The sequence below is a fragment of the Rhyacophila brunnea genome, unplaced genomic scaffold (assembly GCF_057557595.1).
Source record: "Rhyacophila brunnea isolate RB1 unplaced genomic scaffold, BYU_Rbru_1.0 scaffold_4, whole genome shotgun sequence".
Taxonomy (NCBI): Eukaryota; Metazoa; Arthropoda; class Insecta; order Trichoptera; family Rhyacophilidae; genus Rhyacophila; species Rhyacophila brunnea.
The window spans coordinates 37,492,644-37,517,857 of record NW_028233068.1 but is presented as its reverse complement, the minus strand read 5'-3'; the positions used below and the strand labels follow the sequence as shown (position 1 = coordinate 37,517,857).

Genomic DNA, 25,214 nt, shown 5'->3' with positions numbered 1-25,214 from the left:
CTCTATGATAGTAACACAGTTAATTCACTGTAAACTTATAGTATTTAAAATCTAAAAGAAAGTTATCAAACACGTCATTAATGACAAGCTATGGATAGCACACATTGAAAAAAAAACACATTGAATCCGCGATCCACAAGCAATCGTTCTCTCATTAGGTTACAATAAAGCCTACTTACTAATAAATTATTATTTAAATTGATATTGGGATTATTTGAAATCCTGTTCAGAGGGTGAGCATATATATATATATCCATGTGTTGCATTAACCATTCCTTTACGATCTTAAAAAATCTGTTCGTTTCGGTGATGTCACCTTCGGTTACCGTATGAGATTGACAATATTTCTTTAGATAAGAGGGATGTGTAATAGAAAAGTATTTACTGGATAATGACATCCTGTAATATTGATGATTCTACGAATAGCTAAAATATGAAGATGACGAAGTGTATATTAATCTGAATTATTTGCAATCAAAAACGTGACAGTACAACAACGGCTGGGTTAATAAAAATGTGGCATATTATTATGACTTGTTGTGATGTAGGACCACTAATACCGTTTGCTTGCTGTGTAATGTAGTTTTTTTTTTTAACTTATTATTATTTTAATTAATTAATCGAGAATTAATATTTTTATTGTGTCATAAGGTAAAAATCATAACCTTCATATTCAGTGTAATACATATTTTTTTCTAGATTATATTGTAGATATTTTAAGGTTATCTACTATAATAGAAGACAGGCATGTCCAACTGGAAGTAGGCTGTGATCTACTTACCATCCAGTGTCAAAACTGTCAGTGATCTACCATACCCTCCCATTGTCGTCATTCTTTAACTTGAACAAGCGTAATATATGTATTTGGCTAAGGACACTGCGGCGTTACAATTATAACAGCAACTCTCGTCTTTCATCATCAAATTATTTTTATACTGTGCAAAGAATCGACTGCGCGACGGTAAGGGAAACTATGCCTCAGGTTAAAGTGTATACATTCACATTTGTTCTCTCTTACACTCCTGTGGAATGCCGTGATGCAATATGAATGAAGTGATACGACGTAATCACGTGGTGTTATTTGACTTTTACAAAGCAAATAAAATATATGGGAATGGTTAATGCTTACAAAATCTCAACGAAATCATATTATATAACAACTGAATGTACATGCTTTTACATTTTCACGACTCAATTCCTTTTCAATGTTAATTTTTCAATGGCCTTTTGGTGCGATCGACAAAAATCCATCCCGCAATCGAGCGGTCGATCGCGATCGACGCGTTGAACATGGCCGAATATTGCAATATCTAAGTTCAATGCGGAAACGACTAAAAAGCCTTGTTCTAAGATAATGCCGTGTGACATTTTTGCACATTTTTTCTTTCATTTAGAAACCTTGATATTAGAGGTAAATATGGGGTTTTTATTAAGTTCTTTATACTCTCTAATTTAGCAATGATAAATGAGTTTTTTAGTCTTATAAGGAATCAATGCAGATTTTCTAAAATTAAAATAATCATTAATCATAATAATCATAAAGAGTTATTCGATTCCATGACACAAATATTTTTTTAAGAATTATTTGTTTATTCAATTCAATTATGAAAGAAAACATCTTATACACCGAATTGAATCATTATTTATAAACCATACATTTTAACTGAATTTGAAATACTGTATCAAATACATAGTTTTAGAATTTCTTGTATCTATAGCTTAATCTTACCTACAGGAAAACTCACTGACTGCGATGGATGTACATTTTCAAGTGCTATTCCGTACAACAACAACAAATCTAGTATTTATTACTTATTACTTCTCACAGGGACGTGCGGTCACTTTTTGTTCTAGGGATGCAATTCAAAAAATATAAGATTTTCTACACTAAGGGTTTTGAAATTAATTGCATATAAGTACATTTATGATGTATGATATTACGGAGTGGTATCTCTGCAATATCTAAAAAATATGTGCATAATATTAAATTTATAAGATAGAACGTGAACAATAACACCCGAACATAAAAGCCTCAATCAATATACCTGCACACAATAAAAACTTCTAGAGTCTAGAAGAAAACTTTGGTAAAAAATTACCAAAAAAATGTGTAATAAATACGAAGGTAAATAATATAATGTATTTTTACATAGTAAATTATCGAATATATCTGGGTGTGCTTTGCAAATACAGCATCTATTAAGCACACGCCACTGGTTTCTAAGGTTATTCCAAACTATGTTTGTTACATTTTTTAGTTGTTTCTCTATTGAATAAGGCCACCGACAGTCAGCGGGTTAGTTGTGAACTAATTTTATGCAATATTCTATATAAGTAAGTACGATTAATTAATTCATACGATGTACAGGCATATACGACTTCGGTTGGTTAGGTCTGAAGGTGAAACAAATGAAATCGAATTAATGTAAGCGATGTGCACCCAAACGTAACCATTAAACCACCTTCGGCGGAAGAAAATGAACTCATCCGAAAATGAAAGTGTCTCCGTGTATAATGAGTAATGACATACGGGATGGTAAAAATAAACACTGGTGTGAAACATTGCTTTAAAATCATAGACCTTCTCTGTCATTATTATATTACAATTGCAAAAAATATAATATATCATTAAATATAAAGATTCGTTGAAGAAAACCTTCTTTACATAGACGGAGCCTAAATATATGAAAGCGAAACTGGAAAAAGATTAATAATGACAATGATTAAATCAGTGGTGTCATTTGAGATTGTATATTTATTTATTGCAAGCTTCACTAGAATCCCACAACCATTTCAATACAATTTAAGAGCAGTCACTTACATAAATTAGTAAATTGCCTATATAGATATTGTCAAGAGAAACCCTTAATCCTTTCTATGCCGCAATTAGTTAATTGATAGTAATTAACATAAGAATTGGTGTAATTAGGGCGTCCAAAGACCCTTTGGGCACTTAACAGGTTAAACTTGGTATTTCTTATGAGTAAATGATGAACCATTGTTATTTAGATAAACAATCACAATCACATCGCAAAACACACTATATCATACGTATATTCGTCAGAAATGTCAGAAAAGGCCTACAATAATATGATGGGTAAACAAGAGCCAGCTGAATATGCAGAAAGACTTTCTTGGGACGCTTGCAATACAACTTTGATGAACTTCTATTCGTTACGTTACGGTGTACATATGTAGTAGGATTCATGGTTGGAGAAAAAATATGTCGATAGTTGAAACGCTTTGATAAAATAGGATTTTAGGCAGATATAGCTATAGTTAAAATGATTAAGTGTTGATTTCCCCTCTCCCCCTTTTAACATCGTAGTAGATTGTTGGGTTTCCACCGTGTGTCCTTCCTTCTTTACTCGACGTACTACGATAAAAAACAACCGTGAAAGCCTCAAACATTATATAACTTTTAACATACCTTCTATCAATGATTACTGTAATTTTGTTTGAAGTGTATTGGTAAGTATATTTATGTGAAAATTAAATAAAAATAAGATAGAAGACAAGTGTCTCAGTCAAGATGGATTGCTTCTCATTGAATTTATGGGATTACCATTATAAAATGCTTTAAATACCTACAGGTTAATTTATTTGTCTTTTAAACGAAATCCCTAATTATTTTATCGTAAATATTTACTTCATCATCATAGATGAGGGGTGTCTCAATACGTCAGTATCGTCTTAACACAATAATATAAGATTTGTCAATTTTACTGGCTATAAGAAAAAACTATAGACAATCAAATTTCATTTTTTTCAGTCAATTTTATGACATGTTTTAAAATATTGTTTTGACATTTTTAAATGATATGCATGTAAGCGAATGATATTCTAACATCAAAAATATACTCTCTTGTTCTATTTTTCATTTCTTTGACAGTTATTATAATATTATTACTATATTATTAAATTTCCAATAATATCAGTGATACCTATATCTAAATTAATATTATATCAATCTTAAATTATTCGCTTATTAATTAACTTTTTTTTAAATCGTTTTTCTATTGATTTATTTGTAAACTTTTCAGGCAAATCATGGTTACTTGATTTGCCTGTACTCATTCATGATAACTTTTTAAATAGGTTATCTCTTGGTATTCACTATTAATACGTAGTAATGCCCCTCACTTGGTGAGCTTTTGAATTTTGTATGAATATCGAAAATTACATTCGAATTTCTGTAGGGTTATAATTACTTTTAATACTGCGGGTGGGGGGGGGGGGGAGAAGGAGGTAATATGTTGTAGAAAAGGGTTAATTGATAGAACTCCAAGTCATTATTGGGTAGAGAGGGTGGAATAATATGGGTATCAAACTACATGCATGTTTCAATTAAAATGGCATGGTGGGACTTTGACTAATAGAAGTAGCATACAATAAATTATTTATATTCACCAAGTTTTCAAAGTTTTCAAAATCAAATAACTATATTTTGAGGTAAATGCAACATTAAAGATGACCTATAATTTATACACCCTTTATAAATAAATCTTAGTAGGTACAACAACTTTAGTTGTTGAAATGGCATTTTTAGTATGTGTAATGAATTTGAATCGATGGAACACAAAAAAAAAAAATATTTTTAGCCAAAGTATTTGACCCAAAAATACAATTGCTCCACTACACTATAATAATAAACATAAGTCCTGTGCCAATGATTATGTATCACCGACCAAAGGTGCTCTATCGCTAAATTAATGTTATCACGCCATTTTGCGCAAGTGAGTTAGTGTAATAATTCAAGTAAGGTTGCGACGCGGAACGATTGAGTAAAAGTAAACAAGTTAGAAGTCGTTTTAAGAATGATGTGATTTAACTAGACGGACTTATTTGCCTGTTTAGTTGAATGAGTAAGTTTTTTTTAGCAGTGATGTGATGACCGTGCTTCACATTATATAATAAATAATCTGTATTGGTTAGGATACCAGTACGTATTACTATCCCGGATATAATTTTCTGATACCGGCTACGGCTTGCAATTACGAGACTTTGAGGTCTCACACATTAAATAGCTGGTTATAAGGAAAATTCATGAACGTATTCGTAATGTTAATGATAACCCAATACTCAGGGGTTCCACATATTTTTAAAATATAACAATACCATTCTTAATACAACCTGCCTGATAGCAATGATAGATCGTATTATTGCACCAGTTTATGATCTATAATGTTCTCTCTCACAATACACAATTGTTTTTGAATATCACCTACGTGGACAAATGGTTTCAAAAATAATTCATAAAGTTACATAAATTCAAAATCTACGAATTCTAAGGCGTAAAACCCACTAAACGCAGCAAGTGTGGCTCTCGCGCAAAATTTCACAAGTGGCGCGTAAATCAACGAAAATACAACGTCATCAAATACGCCAGCGCCCACTGGATTTGACGACGCATTATGCGCGCCCGCCCCATGAGTCATCGTTTTTTGGCTTCTCGGCGATACGAATGAACGAACATACAACGTATCCATTCATTGAAAACGGCGAGCAAAATCATGCTCCTCGAAGCGTAGTCGATGCGACGGGCGAGAAGCCATTATTTAAGAACAGCGAACTCTTTAGTTATTGCGTGTCCGATTTTAATTACAAGCCCCGAGAAATTTAATAATATTTTTATTGCTTTGTTATGACTGTTATGAGAGACGCTGATAATAATAATTATTTTGTGCTGCTTGAGCCCCTTATTACATAGGTGAAGGGTAATGCGCGGGTGGGAGGGAGCCCACTCAGTAGTGAGCGCGTCGAGCGCTTTTTTGGTGGGCTTTATGCCTAAGAGAAATAAGAGCACCTGCAGTAATTTCTCGTGTGGCTAGGTCATGCGTTGCTTGAAATATCAGTAAAATAATCATATTGTCTATTAGTATTAAGTTCGTAAGGTAATTAATTGTATGCCCATTATGGGCATTATCAATTTTATCAAATTTCAATTGAATTACAATTTCAACTTATTTATTTTTAACATATTGTGGACATTACAAATTATAAGTTTAAGACGTTTACAGCATGACATGAATCATTATTATAAAGAAAGCAAAAAAGTAATAAAAGCGATAAGAGCAAAAAAAAATATATAAAAAGACAACATAATATAAACTAAAAAAGCAGTGAAAATACAAATAGACATCTATAGAAGTACAAAGAAGTAGACGGAGTTTGCTAAGGAGGTCCTATTTTAAGAATTTATAAAATAGCGTTCACCTGAACTCACCCTCACGCAAGTGGAATATATCAACACCCGACATATTGTACGTTTGCAGCTGCTAAATTTCGTGTAAACAGGTACGGCTGCCAGAATAAGGTTAGATTACTTTATTTTGAGTTTGACTATAAAATGTGGATGTACCTCAGCAGTTTTAATCCATATCTGCAGATCTCACACGAATAATTATCTCCAAAATCAAAATCGCTCTCCCTATAGTATTGGCCATGCCCCCGGCACCTTGGCCTCCGTCGGCGGTGATTTGGATGATTTTTATGGAGACATCTCCGGCGTGCTTGCGGGTGAAGAGTTTGATGGGTTCTATTGATGTTAGGGCAGAGGTTTTCGAATCTCGGAAAATACTCCAAATCGTAATAATTAGGATAGTTGCGGCACAGTATAAAGTTTGAATTGTTCTCCACACAATAGCTCTGTACCTGACAGCTGCATGATATTCTGTACATTTTTTATAAACCAATTCGTGTTATATTTCGTCAATTCTTTGGCAAGATTACCAAGAGAAACGTTTGACAAAATAAATGGTGATAATTATCGACGTAATTGGAGATATCAGCACACACAATAATAATAACATTATTGTTTTTTTCTATTTTCAAAATTGTCTTTAGGTTGGCAGCACTTTTTCATTTGACATTCATTTGTTCGATAATTGAACCTTTTTACCGCCATTTTCATAATGAGTATTTTCAGACATTTTTATTATGTTTTGAGTTTCGAATAAAAATTTGTGTTAGACGTTTTAAATTATCGATGGTTTCTGATTGATACAAATATTATGTATAATATAATACAACTCATTTTGATGTAGTTATAATGATTTCGGAAAACAAATTTTTATTCACTGTAAGCATGTAGAGCGAATTAAATAAATTAATATGACTTTAAGAAAATATTATTAAAATAACCACATTAACTTTCAACGTTTAATAATAATTTATCCAATAATTTTCTTCACACATAATAAAGCACAGTTAAAACGTTACTAATAAACAAAATCTATACGCTGATTTCATAATTGAATGAGCAATGAAAATTTTAATTTATACATGGCAATTCCATTTTATCGTGCTTTCAATAAAATCTCAAAACAATCATTTAATTTTCGCTTTGATTGTTTTTTTAATACTCGTTTATTTTGAATAATAAAAAAAAACTTTTAAATATTTAAAATTTAATATTAATAATAATGTAGTTTTTATATCACAGATCACGATCGATACACAAAAAAAATCACTTGAAAATCGTATAGATATTAATGATTTTAGTTTGCATCACTCTTTTTTACTATGGTGATTTATCCACAAGCCAATTAGACGTCACTTTAAAACATCACCGAACCAACGCAATTTAATCAATAAAACTTTAATACTATTTTATAACCACTTTAAAACAGGCCATGAGTATTACGGTAGGTACTCTCCACTCGAAGATAGACCAATGACTAAAAGTTTGGCAATTTTCACTGATTATCTGTTAGTCAAAGACATTAAAAACATTCACCGTGTTTTAATCCAGTACCCGCTAAATGAATATTTATTTCTTTTTATCATTTACGAATCCACTCTCACTCCTTATTTGGTAACACGTTGAGCGCCAAGGAATGCAAAAATTTCATAAATATTAACTTGTCATAATATATACACGTATAGTTTAAAGAGTATTATATAACTAGCGACATATTGTGACAGAATTACAAAACATGATATTAAATAAAATTTTAAAAGATTATCTTATTATATTAGGTGTTTTAATTGACTAATACGTCGTATATTTTATAACATGGGCACACTACGAACAGTTTCAATTAATTTTGCCATGTCTGATCGTAAGAAGATAATATTGGACATATAGTGGAGGTTGTACTGTGTTGTGTGATTTTTAATTAATAATTAATAAATATTAAGACCATACTCTGGGTCTAAAAATGCATTGAAAAACCATATATATTTTCGTCACAATCGCGACATACGACATTAAAAGCCGATACGTTACCCGCTCGGCGATCGTGGGCCGGAAAGTGGACTGGAGAGGAGGAGTATTCAAATATTCATAGTTTGAACATAAGAAAATACAAACATATTTAACTTAAAATCTTTTTCATTGAAGGTTCAAAAGAGCTTTGAAAATAAATAATATTTTTTTGTAATCTTATTATATCATAAATGAGTATGTCAATAAATGCTTTTGTTATGTGCCAAATCTGAAACAAAGTATTGCAGAGTTTACTTAATTTACTTTTATATGGAATGATTATTAGCCATTCGCTAAACCCTTTCCGCGATTACCTTAATATCACATTTGATTGAAAAGATAATAATTATATTTTACTCAGTGTTATAGATTTAAAGCAGTAGTCACATGAACGTATATCAGTTGGAAAATTTATACTGTATTGTTTTATAAAAAAAAGTATAAACAACAAAAGAACTCTTTACGTTAATGCTATGTTTTGACAGATAAAAATGTGGTTATTTTTTTAAATTCACTTTCATAAATCAACAAACCGTAATTTTAAATAATTTAAACTCTATTAACAGGTAGTGAATTTTATTATGTCATTAAATTATTCAGAAATTGTCTAATTTGGCTTTGACTTATCATGTTTTACTTCAGATGAGAGATAAGACATTTTTCGTTTACTCACTAGAAAGTTTATAAAATGTTAAAATCATACATTTCACGGCTGTCTGCACAAATTTTGCAATACCCAGTGTGTTTTTATATAACATTCGTTAATTTATGTAACGATATTGTTATTTATATATAAAATATGTTTATTCCACAATGATTTTTACATAAAGTAATAACCTATTTGATAACATCCATATATTATCGATAAACGTGAGAAAATAAAATAAATATTTACACGTCTGTAACCCACTTTAAATGTACATAGTTTTCCTTATTTGGCTGATGGAATTAATAGGTCATAAACTGAAAAGTTTAGATATACATAATACTACGGTGAGCAGTTCACACATTTGATTTAGAGTGTTAGGTCATGACTGTCTTAAGTGAAAAGGTGAGTCTAGTGATATTTAAAAAATAATATGGGCCATATTTGGTAAATATACGTGATACATTAATATGGAGTTAAAATTCAGAAAGACGTTATAAAAATAGACGTGAATTCTATTTAGCTTTGTATTTTTCGTGTCATGTAGATGAATATTATATAAAATGTATACATTTTAATGCTTCACGTAAATAAATAAATATGAAGTTTAAATATTTTATGAAAGGGGGGGGTATTATAAAATAAGTAATACCCTGAACTAATTTGGCGAGTGGATAATTGCTGGACAAAAATAGTCATACGGTGCTACCTTTTGGATCAATAAACTCGTCAAGTATAGCGAATGCACTTGCCAGCATGCAAGAATGTAGGACCGAGGATAGTGAATAAAGTAGATAAGTTCTCCGGATGATGATATTGGTGCCAAAGTAGTCTCAACAATTTAAACAGACCGTTTTTTAAATTCAAATACCTACCCAACTTGCATACATTTTTGACGCGGTTTTAGTTTAAAAACGACGTTTTATGCTTATTTAGCAATATTTTCTTTAATTCCTCACTCAAAATATCAGAAATTATGGAGACATACGTACTAACAAATTCACTTGACATCATCTTGATAACGACCATCGGTTCAATATAAATCGATATTAAAAAGTAATAGTACAGAACTTAAATCCATTAGAATTTAAATTCCATCAAGTACCCTAGGTATATAATATTAATATTAAATTGAAATATAGGAACACTATCTTCGATTTCTTTTTCAACGTTCAACAAAGAGTTGAATGATAAAAATCTCCACGCGAGAATGTGGCATTAGTTATAAATCATACCATCAACAGCATTCTAATGTTTCCAATAGTATAACTGATGTATTTTTGGAACAAAACTTTGAAATAATATATTAATAAGTTTATAGTATAATAATTATGATTACTATTGATAACCATGACATTTTAAACCAATACTCCAATGGCACTAGACCGTAAGGCTAAAAAGGAAGTATGGCAGTGTAGTTTTTTTTGCATAATATTCGATGTGTTATAATATTATTATTGATAATGGTCGATCACGCTCGCAATCGCTTCCTTGTATGTCCATGCTGCTCTATTATCTTCCATGTCACGCACAAGTCGTTTCAGTCACATGTTTGGCTCACTTTTGCAACACTGGAATCTGTTGTAAATATTTCCGCACATGATTGGTGCATGCTGAACGACTCCGTGTCTATGAAAACGAAGGTTTCTGATCGCTATATTGTAATTTTTATATTGAATTATAAACATCTGTTTTATGTACCTAGGTTTTCTTTCGGCCTGAAGACAGCCTCAATTTAAACTTTCAATAAGTACCTACAAAATTAATTTATACTTTATAACTGCGATACTGAGAATAATCAAACGGATTGTTCATGGTGACCAACTCGAGTAAATCAACTTCAAAGTTATATAAGTATACGATTATAAATTCTACATAACTGTTTTTAACATTATGTTTATATGGTTTTATTCTTCAATGATTCATTAATACTATCATATAACTGGTTTTTCAAAGTGTTTACGTATATTAATGTTTTTATCGTTTGAAGGAGTACAAGTCAGGCCAAAACGTTTAATTAAAATACATCGCCATAAAATAATAACGTACTTATATATATATATATAATATTAATAACCATCTCCTTGCTTTTTCGTACAAGGTGGTTGGTAATAATTTTGAAAAATCACAAACACGTAAATATATTGTGTCCTCACCGGGAATCGAACCCAGATCTTCCGGATGGAATGCCAGTGCATTACGCACTGCACCACGATAACCGCCTATAACAACACATTATTTTACACTATGTCTATGAAGTACTTCTAGGATAAGAATAAAACGTTTGTATTTAAAATTGGTAGGTGTGTGATGGTGTGGAAACTACTCATAACTTTTTTTTTATTTATATGTCACGTGTACTCATTTAATCCACATCGAATATTATAATAAATACTATGAATGATGTTTTCATTTAATATATCATAATATGAGTAGTTGGTTATGGATATACACAATAGATAGATAGATATAAATTCTGAAAATGCACGAAGGCATATTTTCGGTCGCTAAAACCAATTCCCAAATAATAGCATACAATTCTCATCAATTAGAATATAAATTCAATTTATATCGTATCCCTAGACGTCAGTTGTACAGACGACGTTTATTGTATGAAAAATTGTACTAATAAAGTAATCCATCACTGCGGTTCACTGAAGTATCGTCTTAAATATTCAGTAAATTGTAAAATAATTATTATTTATTTCAGTGTACCAAGAAATATTAAGTTATTGAAAATAATAATGTGTAATATCACTTTCAAACCAACAATGAATTTGTAAATGGATATATTATTATAGTCTCGCAAAAAAAAACTAAATCAGATTGATCCAATTATATTTGTAATGATTCAATTCATATTATACAATATGTCAATGGGTATTAAAATAATCATAATATGTATGTACATACTATAATATGCGTAACTTTGCCTCTCTCTAAAAGTCTTAGTTTTGTGACTAGGGAATCCAATCCCGAGCCAAAATTCTGATCCCGGGATTTCGGGATTACAATTTGACAATCCCGGGATCCCGGGACTGGTCCCGGGATTGTGATTTTTTTCCATTGTTAATATAAAATTTTTATATTTACAAATAACATTGATAAAATCGGTCAAAAATAAATCTAGTATAATTTATACTATTTAAGACATTTATTGTTAATAACCTATTTGATGGAGTATAAGTTTAATGGAGTAAATAATATTGTAATATAAATAATAATGTGAATTTAATATGAGATTGCTATTTCTGATAGTAAAGACATAATGAATAGATCAGCGAGATTTAAAATAGTAAAGCAAATAATCATGGCGTACTTATGGCCTTTCCGATTCATAAATCTAATTAGTCAGCCAAATATGAAACTGCCGTAAAGCGTATGATATCATGGTGGAATTACTTTGTTAAAAGTGCGAAGCATTGTTTTTTTACCAATCTTTCTCATTTTTAATAATCTATGTGAAAAAATAAAATGAATCGGCAACCTACACATCAAACTTCATTCAAACTCAGTTTATTTCTAATGTAGTTATTTTGTATTAAAAGTATTTTTTCTGTTATATTTTCCATAAAAATTGATAAAAAAATCAATCCCGAAATCCCGGGATTATGTTTATCAATCCCGGGATTCATAGGTATCGAAAATAGCTCGGGATCCCGGGATTGGATTCCCTATTTGTGACTGAGTGACCTGAATAATCAACTGAATATCAATCAGTACATAAGTGTACACAATCACTGAATTAAAATTATTGGGAAACGTTAAGTCAAATTTATAAAATCTTGGTATTACAATAAATTTGTAATAGTATAGCAAAATGTAATTAATATTGGCATGCATTGCTTATAAACCTGTTTTTTAGCTATTATCTTCTTACATATATATCCAGGTAATGAATGTGTACGTATATTAACAATAATGTATAATAATTCCGCGCAACATAACATGTAAAAGGTCGGGTGTCCGTTTTTTCCGCAAATCAGTTGTGAATGTAGTTAATATTAACTTTTTTCTATAGTTTATAAATAAAATAGATAATATTCTTTAAGTAAAAGACTACAGAACTTTCCAAATAACTAAAAAATAGGTATAAAATATGAAATTACCACGGATTAATAATATTCTGTTAAGTGACAAAAAGAATTAAATAACATGGAGAAAAAATATAAAATTTATCCAAAACAAATTAATTATTTAATAATTTCCACTTTATTAAGTAATTTTCAATATGTGACACCTGACTTTTTACTTTTAATGTACAGAAGTATAATATAATTATATGACGTTATTAAATAGATAATGGATATTATTTATAGTCCATCGTCATTGAAATGAATTATAAAGTTCACCGAGATTAACTATGAGTATGCAAAATAGGTGTAATTAAAATTATAATAATTATCATCATCGCAATGCGTGGTGTAAGGTACTTACAACTCGGGATAAACCCTGGTCTCCTTAAGTTATCGTTTTCATAATCAGTCTACCTTCTTCCACTCTGAGATGACAACAGTAGGATTCGGATAATATTACATACAAAGAGATTTTTAACAAATTATAATTTCTGCATTGATAAAACTACAGATCCGCCTACAGAAGATTTTTTCATGCCACCCTACAGCAAAAAAATGTATTTCTTATCTCCAAGACGGAAAGTAATTCAATTTATATTAACTTTACATATTATTATGTTTATAGGTATATTTACATTTCTTCTTCCTACCACTATAACCAAATGTAGGTTTTGATCTCCTTTGGCATTTGCCTACACCCATTTCGGTCCATTTCTGTTCAAAGCCGATTTCTTCCTTTTTAGATGCCCAAGGTCTCTAAATACAACCCGACACTATCCCTTCACCTTCTACTAGGTAAAACAGGTCTTCATTTAGATACTTAGGTATGTATTATCATTTAACATATATGCCATGACTTAATATCATAATATATAGCCAACACTGATACAATGACGTAAGAAGTCCATATCTAAAATGATTCATTTAGTTTTACCTTAACAATGTATTTTAATATTTATTTAATTTACGTTGTGATCATGAAGAATCGTATTTTTTGTATTTATTTTACCTTAGTACCATACATTTAATATGTAAGTATTCTCAAAAGTTTTAGAGAAAATTATTGCATATAAATTATCTTTAATAGTATTATGCAATAGCATCATAGATATCCAATTATTGTTTTTTTTTTTATATAAATTATCAAAAACAATCCACATACCTGTATATTTTTTGTTGTATTCATCATAGTATAGTAAAAAATGTTATTTCCTATTGTCAATGGTCAATTAAAGTATATCATAATGAGCATAATAGCAAGGTAATATACTTCCCGGATTCAGGTAAAATTACATAATTTTATTACAAAAAAACCTTAAAACTGTATCTTAAATTATCGTAGATTGCAGATAGTTTTTGTGTTATTTTTATTTTTCGTTGGGACATATGAAAAACAAACGATTAGTATATTATTTAAGCGACATTTAGCAGCAAAAATTTTGTTTGGTATGTGCAAAATTCAAACTTATGCATTTTTATTCAATCTGCTTAAATGTGAGCAAATTACATAGCAATGAGACAACGCTAAATTGTATCTATGTCATATTTATACTGTGTGATTTGACAATGAAATGCTGATGATAATGTTAAATATTAACTAAAAGTTCTACCATAACCAGTTGAATGGAGCATCGGATTATGAGTGGATTAAAAAAAATGACAGTAATATGTCAAAAAGGCACACCATATATTATAAGATAGAAATGTAATATCCAGTCGCCACGTATCAAGGTTTTGAAGCCGATTCGGTTTATTACTACATACATTTCAATAAACACAAAGGGTACAGAGTGTTCCAAAATATTATCAATATTAAATGCGCGTTTCGTTATGTGACAAACTTTATTATGTAGTACTATGATACAAATGTAACTATTGAGAATGACATAAGTATTAAGTTTATCTTATATTTCTCCACACTCCAGATTTAAAACTTATTACTAGACACCCAGAAAGTAAAGTAAGTATTTCACATTATCTCTGTCCCCTACGGTATCCGTAACATCTTCCAACTATATAAGAGAACATTTAAAAATGATTAAATTATTTATTATTATATTTATTTATTAATATATTAAAAAATTTATTGGTTTAGTTATACATAAGTATATTTACTAACTAGCGTACGAAAAATAATCGTTCTTTGTCACGGAATAGCTCTTGTTGACGAACTTTTGTACGGCTAACGATGACATTATAAACGTCATTCATAATATCCAAAAGCTTACGAAAAACATGATACATATTTAATATTTTAAATAAAATTTAACCTGACGAATTTTTGAATAATGTATGTATACTAAAACTGCAATTGGATTTAATTCATCGTCATAGTTTTTATTGTAGTATTACATGGAGAACGATTTATTTATGAGCTTAAAACAGACTGTCATTATTAGTGAGTGTAAATATCATAATTTTTAAGAATTCGTACATTTATCCATTTAACATATACATGAAAATGTAATTAATAAATGTAATAGATAAATCAGTTTACAGTAGCACCATGAGTATCATAAAAGCGGCTTGCAGTTGTAATGGTATTGTTTGCTAGCATTGAGCAAACAATTCCAACACACTCGTGATCTAATGAATTTATATCAAATTTAATTTGTGACACATACAATAAGGTCAGCATTCTGAATATATACTAGATAAGTCTAAGATAAGCCAACTGATTCACTGATATATGCGTATATTTTGTAGTTTATCCCACTAGCTAGACCTTTATTTATGGCAGATATGTAAGTGTTCCTGGCTTACTAATTCAAACAAAATAAAATCATTCTGGAATAAAATTGCTATCAAATGTGTTAATCCCAGATGGAGCGACATTATTAAGTAAGTGGAAAGACTAATAGTAGTCGAAGAAATCAGATCATCATTAGTATTATGGAGAAAGAGATATCTCGTCGAAATTCTATGTTATTTGTTTATATTTTTTGAATTGACGTTTTGATTATTACACAATATTATTATTTATAGCCATGTAAAACTTAGACAGCAATAATCATGTCTCTGGTCGGTTGCGCCAATAATCAAATCGATTACTCCATTTAAGAATCACCGGTGCAATAGTTTCTCACTTCAGACGCGCAAGGATCATAATCGGGCTTGGCACATTGGCCCAATCGGTTCCGACTTGAGATGCACCTCACGAATAAGGCCAAGGCTGATTCGTGTTTACATTCAGCGCAGAACGACGTAAGCGACTCCCCACATTCTTATTACACATCCACAATAATTGGGAAATCTCTATTGAAACACGATATTATCATCGTCAAAGTGTTGACAAATTTCTTCCCAACTTATTAGTAGTGACTTTTTAAAATAATGACGTGACAAATTACCATCTATTTAAGAAAGTGGGTAATGGACAAATGTCAAACAAAATGTGTGATTACATTTGGCGCCAATCAGATAGACGTAGGTACCTATTAATAGAATTTCGTTGCATTGGCATTGATTCTATCGTCACGAATCAATACGTCACCATATAGATGAGGGGTTTTTCTTGCTTACTGCATCAATATAGACTTGAATCAATGGTTTTAATGCTTAAAATACATTTAAAATATAAGCGAATGATTACCTTATGGGTTCCCAAATTTTCACAATAGTTCAGGTCTATTTCGTTGCATCAGAATTTTTCCACAACGCCCAAAGATAGAACATACGTACAATTTGGAACAAAAAACTACCCGCATTTTTTCTTCGTTGATTTTTGCTTGATAATTACTAACTTGTTTTTCATCATAACGTATGAGGAAGAGTCTGATTTTGTTTTTTGAAAAGTAATTGAGCCATGTGACAGTTTTACACTCAAAACTATGGGCATTTAAGACAGTTAAAAACCATGTCTCATTACGTTGAAAATATTGGAATAATTTTCGTCGTACACTTTGAGAAATGCTGGCTAATTCATTATAAATACCTTACTGTCATATATATGGTTATTTTCTTTAAGCATCGCATTAGCGTCGACTTTCGTATCGCTCCAGAATCTCATAGACTTTTGGTTGTTAGTTATATAAGTTTGTTTTAAATAAAATGTCCTATTATATTTTTATATCATCATCAAGCGCATGATATGAATAATATAGTTAGATATAAAAGTATTATAATATTGTATAAATTTCAAGGATGAATTATTGTTTAAAAAAATCCCGTAAGAAATTGTATCGCAATTGTATTTTTTATTCAACATTCTTACAGTACCCAATCCGGATTGTCTTGTTTCAGTTTGAATATTAAATAAGGCGGTTTTTCGCAGTGATGTTGCATTAACATTCCGAACTGAAACTACTGAAATTCAATATGTGTAAGATGGTTTATGACCTAGGCGCACTATTATAATACATATCAAATATTAATCATATATATATATAGTATAAGTAAACCTATAAATGTATTGAAATTATAATTTAACACTTTTCTAAAAATAATCTATCGTTTTTATGATAATATTACAAATAATATGGTAATGTTAATACGGATATCTTTTTTAATAATAAAATAAGCAACCAGATGTTATGAAAGATGTTTTTTTCTCATTGACACATTGGAATAATTAATTATATATTCTGATGTTGTAGTCAATATTTTTGTTTCACACAGACGTGATCTAACATTTTCTATTATAGGTTTTAGTGGTTTTCCTAGTGTTTGGACCCAGAGCGTGTATCTAATATAGGTACTGAGAAAGTAGCTAACATCAATTTCTCATAACCATGAAAATCTGTCAATAAAACCTCCTCTCTGTAGCGACCCATATGATCCTCATAATCGAATTTGGTGATGTAATGTAAATGTTTTAAAATTAATGTACAAGTCAATCGATACTGAATAATCGAGAAAAAAAGCAACCTTCATTTATGAAGATGGCATATTATTATTAGTTGTAGCAGTTGCGTAACCAATGTTTTATGGAGGAATTATAATATTTCAACCATGTTTAATAATATAATAATTCTGTATTTACAACAAAAAATATAAATACATATTCTCGAATAATAAAATAGTTATAAATAAAATATACACAGCAAATAATATATAATATAATTGCGTAAGTCGTAGAAGATAATAGTCTCGTGGACATTTGAGGTTTATAAATACAACTAAAACCTAACAAGACAGTCGTTCTTTAACTACAAATAATTACTTTTTAATCAAAAAACATTCAGAACATAATGAAGAAAGTAGTTTTATTTCATTTGGACGTATTTACGGATTCAATACTACCTATAACTATACTGATCAGTAGCTTAATACACATTGTCGTTTCACATTGAAAACATGCTATGTACAAGCGTTTCACAAAATATTATTTTGCACAAAGAAAATAACACAACCGAATATGTGCATGTATAGGTAATTTTATCAGGAAAATTGGATACATTAAAACGAATATGTGACTCTTTCACTAATTTCTTGTATAAAAATTAAATTAAAATTTTTTTACTTCAAATGGTTTTAAATCACAAAAAAATGCAACATAAATTATAAGACTCGCAGGATGAAACCAATCTGAATATCTTAAAAATGATATAGGCATACACGTGGATACCTAGTATCTAATTAGCACAATTTAATGGTATTGACTTTATGGTACGAAAATATTCAGTAATTTCAATAGCTATATTATATACAAGTGAGCACGGTCAAAAACATAAAAACCAACATGCCTTTCGATTGCGCCGCTGGTTAGATTAAGTATTTACCCACTCTGTCCGAAGTTATTCTTGCGCAAGTAAACGCCAATGCAATTGCATCAGTAGAAGAGAATCATTTTCATTTCACAGTGGCCAAGTACATACTTGGCTGGTTCTTGCATACAGAAATAATTATATTATAGAAACAGCACGTGTAGACTGGATTGACCTGATCGTTTCTCAGAGCGTACACCTTTTGCAATAGAGCAAGTGGCTTTTGAAACACTCTGCCCACCGAGAGGGCATTGAAACGTATGGCAATGCCAGCCTCGAAGTGGACATACTTGCTTTATAGCAATGAAATCAAGAGTCGATAGTTTGGTTTCAATATTTCCTAATGGTAAATGACTATTATATACAATATTTTTATTACCTTTATCTTGTCAATTACTACAAAGTAATAAGCGAAAACTAGATTTTATTGTAATAAGGTAATATTTTTGCTCCTAATTGGAAAATAATAATAAAATAATTGAACTTCAAAGACTCTGGATCTAATACACGGTGAAAAATATTTTTTGCCAAACGCTGAATTTAAACTCTCGCTTATGAATTCACACCATTGACTATCGTAGAACTTATTTATGTGATAATGTAATAAATACTCATCAAAAAATATAAAAAATATTTTGGTCATAGTTACAATTATATTTTCATAAACGTGAAAATAATCTATTAAGATACAGCAAAATTTTGATTTTATACAACCATATAATAATACTATCACTAATATTGGTACTTAATAGTCTTTGTAATTAATTATTTTAAGAATCGATCAAAATATTGGTTTACAGAATATAAATCTACCATACATATGAATTCAAATACAAGGTAATATTGCGTAATTCAATATATTTAAATACCTGCAATATACTAAGTCTATTATATTTTAATTAATCCAATGATGATAGTCGTAACGATGTACGTTCTCTGAAGATAATGGCGAAATATATGAAAATCAAGCTGAAAGACTGGTTACTAATGATTTAATTAGATTCAAGTCATGTCGAATTGAAGGTTCATGTTTCGTAATATTAATTACATTTCTAATATGTACTTATTTGATATATATATATATATATATTGAGATATATGATAGATTGAGATAAATACGCGTTGCATTAATATAGAACAGTTTTGAATCAACCTTATTTTGATAAAAAATTATATAACATTACATACGAGAAAGTAATTATTTACAAACAATATTTCCAACTAATAAAATGTTATTTTTTATAATTAGCGATACTCGTATCGCGACAACAGCATATAAATAGTTACGAGTAGCTCCACACAAAAAAATTCACATTGACAACATAACTCATAATATACAACCATAGAAAAATCATTTTGATATCACCATAAAATTTTATAATACAGTTGATATGATTTTCTCTGGGTTCAGTAGACATTCTTTATTAATACCTAACAATGTTTAAGTTCTGAAATAATTATCAAGTATATTCAAATAAAACTAGCGAACGAAAAATCAGTATTCATACTTTTACAATCGATATTATTGTCTAAATCTATATACTATTAAAAGCTCTGAGTAAAAAAGTTACACTGACTCTTGCAAAATGAAAAGTCTTTGACACTTCACTTGACCGCCCTTGAACCTTAAACTTGAAGTGAAGAGTGGTACATATACAAACTACATGCAGGAACAAAGGTTTTATCATTATCATTGATACTCACAAACAATCTAAATAGTTATTATTCTAAGAATGATAGTTATTCATCTTTATTTAAAACATGGTTATCGATCTATTCTTTGTATTTTTATAATAATTATTGCAATATTACAATACTTTGATGTATTACAACATACAATAGGTAGTAAATAACTAATAATAAAATTAAGTTTAAAAAATCATGCATTGTATATTTTAAAATATCGCATAATTCTGATTTATTCACTATCTCGCATTGCGGCAAGCCAAGGTAAAGAAATACATACATACAGAAATGAAAACATACGTATAAATGCAAAAAAAATTCTCAGAAATATTTTTCACTATAAATAAAATAGTGAATTATTGGCAAAATGCCTATGATGTTGCTTTCATAGATCACTCCCAAGAAACCCTAAAAGAAGCATTTAATTCAGTAAAGTTAGGTGCTGCAAATATATGACTCCAAATAAACGAAAGTAAAACAAATTACATGCCAGTCCTTCACAGCATATACATAAATAATAATGGCAGCCTTATCGTTGGCAGCGACGCTTTTAATTTGTTTATCTAGGGTCCCTTGTCACAAACATAAATAACACAACCTCACCAACATATGATATTTCTGCCTCTAAAGGCCTTTGAAAAACAGTGCACTACCCAAACAGGATAAGAGTAATTTGGATAAATTTGATATGGAAATCTTGAGAAGAATCTTTTAGGCAGTTTAAGAAGATGACATCAGGAGATTGCGGTATAATGAGGTGCTGTATGTACGCCATAGGGGTGAAAAGGTCACGTGGCATATGAAAATGCAGAAACTACGCTTGATTGGCCACGGGCATATGATGACTGAGGTTTTAGGTGTTATAGGCTATTTACGCATATCCTGATGGTAATAAAATAAGCTGGTATGCTCTTCAGAAAATTTTAGAACGATCGACCAAATCAACTGGAGAGTGTCGCCGCTAGATCGTTCAGGATGGACGAAGTTTTTGAAGGAAGCCAAGACCTGCCAAGGATTGTAGTGAATTGACCGGTAAAGCTTCAATTATTCCTGCTAGCGTAAATTTATCAGTTTGGCGAATGTCAGGCGGATCCGCAGAGAAAACAGGATGGATCTCTGTAAGATATACGTTGAGGCTCAAAATGTATTTTCGGATAAATTAAAAATTATTTATATTTGAAAAATATACGGATATATGTTAATAATATCTTATCATTATTATGTAAGAGTTTCGGTTCTATAAGTAATATTACTAAGATGATAAAAATAATTACAAGTAAATGCTACGCGTGATAGTAGATAATATGTTTTTTCTAGCCAGAGTTACCACTGTATGTCATCATATTTAGTGTTATAAGACCATTTTGTATACGATTTTATAGATTGAAAACACATCACTAGCCATTATTATATGAAGTACGTGTCGGTTTGCTAAGTGTTACTTTATTGGAAGCATTACCACTGAAACGTGAGCTTAATCAATGTGCTCATCGACCATCATATCATAAGTATCATCATAACATTCATAACAGTTCTTCAACACTCTAGTATGTTTGTAATAATAGCATAAGTAGTTTGCTAATTGTTTTCAATAAATTGATTTTCATTCACATATTATTTTTCTTATATGTGTATCGAGCATTTTCAGTTTCATGTCCTCTACTAGACAGACGAAAAATTGTAGCCTTTTCAGGTTGATATTTTTATAGCCAATTTCTCCATTCATTCTTCGATGCCAAGGATACATTATTTTTCGAATAGTTCTTCTATTAACATGTTCAATACCACCAGGCACTCAAGCATTGCAGTCAATGATATATTTTCTTTTTTATTGCGAACTCATTCAACCCATTTCTCATAATAAATAGTATATGGTGATTTTATTTTATTGTTCTTACTTTATTATTTTTTATAAAATGATAATTAGTATTTTATAATATATTATAATTTTCCTGACTGTGATATTTTCTTATTATTTTTTGTGTATCTGTTTTCTTTTATAAATTTTCATTCGTAATAACTAAATACGTAACCTAAATAAAGTTAGGTTATAATAATATATAATATGTGAAATAATGAAATTTAAAAAATAGTTACAATACACAAACATGTTGCTTAGCATAATATGTCAATATCATATTAGAATTTTAAATGGTTTTTAAATACTTAAATATTATCAACTAGTATTCTTTGGAAAATTGTAAAAGTGATGAAAACTATGTTGTCACTTCTTGTCACCCATTTTCGTGGTCTGTACAATTAATTTGACTAAAACATAGTCATAATGCAAATTATTGTATCATTTAACTTGTTATTTATTACGTACCCTGTAAATATTATCATTGATGTGTATAAACGTGCATAGTCACTTTATTTACAAAATATTTAAATGGTACGTTTTTCTTCACATCGTTTATATTATACCATTTCACTCTAAAGTAGATAATCTAGGTGTTTACAGAGTGGGGGTTATATTTTCATATAGTTTAACTAAAATAGTTGTTGGTTGTTGACCACTCCCTCAACTCGTTGGTGATATGCACTGGATGCAAACACTAATTGAAACAATATATATGTACTTTATTTATAATGAAGTGATAACGGACGAATAGTTTGCATAGCCATTTAGACGGCATAAAAATCTACGTTTGTCCAACGGCTACTTTATGTTAATAACATCAGACTTACAGACAATGGGAATGTCATATGAAGAGCAAAGGTACGCGTACACGTACACCAAATAAAAAGTGATTAAGTATACTTAAAAAAATTATGAAAGCCATACCAATAATTAATTTTTGATAAGAGTTTTAAGACATTAATAAAAATACATAACTTGTCATAGATATAAAAAAACACCGCTGACAAAATGTTGGACCGAATGGGATTTGAATGCACACTGCATTCAAAGTATTCTCAAATATTATCCAACATGGTAAACTATGTTTTGTATTTTAAATGATTATAATAAAATGATTCATAAATGGCCTAAGATTTTTCAAGAATTTTTCCCAGTGTGTAAATTTTTGATGCTAATTCAAGCTATGTATTTTTTAAATCAACAATATGTCAATATAAAATTACGTTAAATGAAATTCACTTAAAATAATATTGTCTTTCATTCACAACAATTTTATGTTATTTATAAAATTTAATAATATGATTGGAATTAACATAATATTATTATTGTGTTTTTATCATACTTATTTAAAAAAAAGTCTTAAATATCATCTTTTCTTTTGCATATATGATGATTTGATAAATATGTGTAATATTTATTTGATAATGTTGTGATAAACAACCAACTGATATGTTTATTTAGGGGAGATTAAAACATTATGTTCTCCATAGTACACCGAGAAAAAATAGTAAAATTAAAAAAAATACTATCATTATTTTAATAGTTAGTATTGATCAAATGGAAAAAGTAATAAAACTTGATAAGATTATATTATACGTATAATATATTTATATTAAAATTTCCAACAATTTGCAACGAAATAAAATAAATGATTTACTTGTAACATTTCTGTTAGATAATATACATATAAAATAAAACGGTAGCATATTAAAGTAAAAAATAAAATACACTTACGTTATAAGCATTTTGTCTGTTTAGTCCCAAACAGGTCAATGGTGATTATAAAATGTCCACTTTGAAAACTAAAACTTTGCACCTTCAGTCAATATGGTAGCTGCTGATAAAGTGTTTATTAAATATTTATATTTTATTGCACAACACATTTAGTCGACAACTGAATCACAATAAAAAAACAACTTTTTTGAACACATTATATTATTTCAAGATAACATTTAATCCTAAATCACTTTTTATAATAATATTAAAAAAAACGATTCGTTGCTTGGCTAAGGTTTTTTTGATTTTATTTATTTATTAATTGGTCAAATTTTTAAGTTATTTAAAAAAACAACTGTAGTACAAACACGGATATAATTATTAAGTTGCCGAGATGCACATAAAAATGCATGGATGACAAGTTGGACTAAATTGAAGTTATTGTAAATTCTGCAAATAACGTTGTATTTTATAAAATCGCGTCCTAAAAATGCTTTAATTTTGTTTTTATTTTTTAGATATATAATATTATATCAATAACTTATTCAATAGTTTTTTTTCAAGATAAGGTAAAAAAGTCAGGATAAACTATTCAAATACAAAAATAATAACATAGGTATTTTTAGTACTGTTCGAAAACATCTTCTTGGCTACGCTTCTAGGCGCTGCTGTCTACTAAATGGGCGGAGCATGTTAGTTCACAGTTTTAACGCGTAGGCAAGAAGATGTTTTCGTAATATAGTACCAATATTAAGAATGAAAATAACTATAATTAAAAGAATATTATTGCAAAATATGTTTACGTTCTGTCTCTAAAGCTGGTTGTAACATACAATCCAATTACAAATGGGAATCTTTTAATATCTCATTTTTAACATAGATGTCACCTTGGCGACTCAATTATTTTCACATGTACTTAGTATGATTATTCAATCTATGTATTATAGCAGTAATGATGATACCGGTTGTCCTATAAATATTTAATTACTATTTTTAATAAGATATAATTGGTTATCGATCATTTAAAAATAAATTTAAATTTTGCCTTATGGTTAAACTATTGGGATACTAACTTACATTGCCAATTTTCTATATTAAAACATCTAGCATCTTATGGTATTTAATTATAAGGATACACGATGAAGTCAGATTGATATAAAAATGATTTTTTCAATGTTTTATTTTGTTAAACTATATCTATCAAATGTGTACATAATTAACGATCAATTTAATTTTTTTGTTGATTAACATTATAGCATAAGATTATTGGGCGTAAGTAATCTAACCTGTTTACTAGTCCACTTTTGTTCTAAAT

General features: G+C 29.4%; 1 protein-coding gene across 5 annotated transcripts in view; it reads right to left on the bottom strand.

Moving 5' to 3' along the window:
• snu (ABC-type transporter snustorr) overlaps positions 1 to 25,214 on the bottom strand; it is a 226,544-nt gene that overhangs the window by 73,576 nt on the left and 127,754 nt on the right. Inside the window, exon 2 of one of the 5 annotated variants that reach the window (XM_085954810.1) lies at positions 23,918 to 24,077. The exons of 3 other annotated variants lie outside the window; for them this stretch is intronic. In XM_085954810.1, coding sequence (XP_085810936.1) covers positions 23,918 to 23,928 — 11 coding nt within the window. In that variant the 5' untranslated portion in view covers positions 23,929 to 24,077. The remainder of the gene's footprint in view (positions 1 to 23,917; positions 24,078 to 25,214) is intronic. One more of the 5 variants, XM_085954811.1, reaches the window with a different exon arrangement.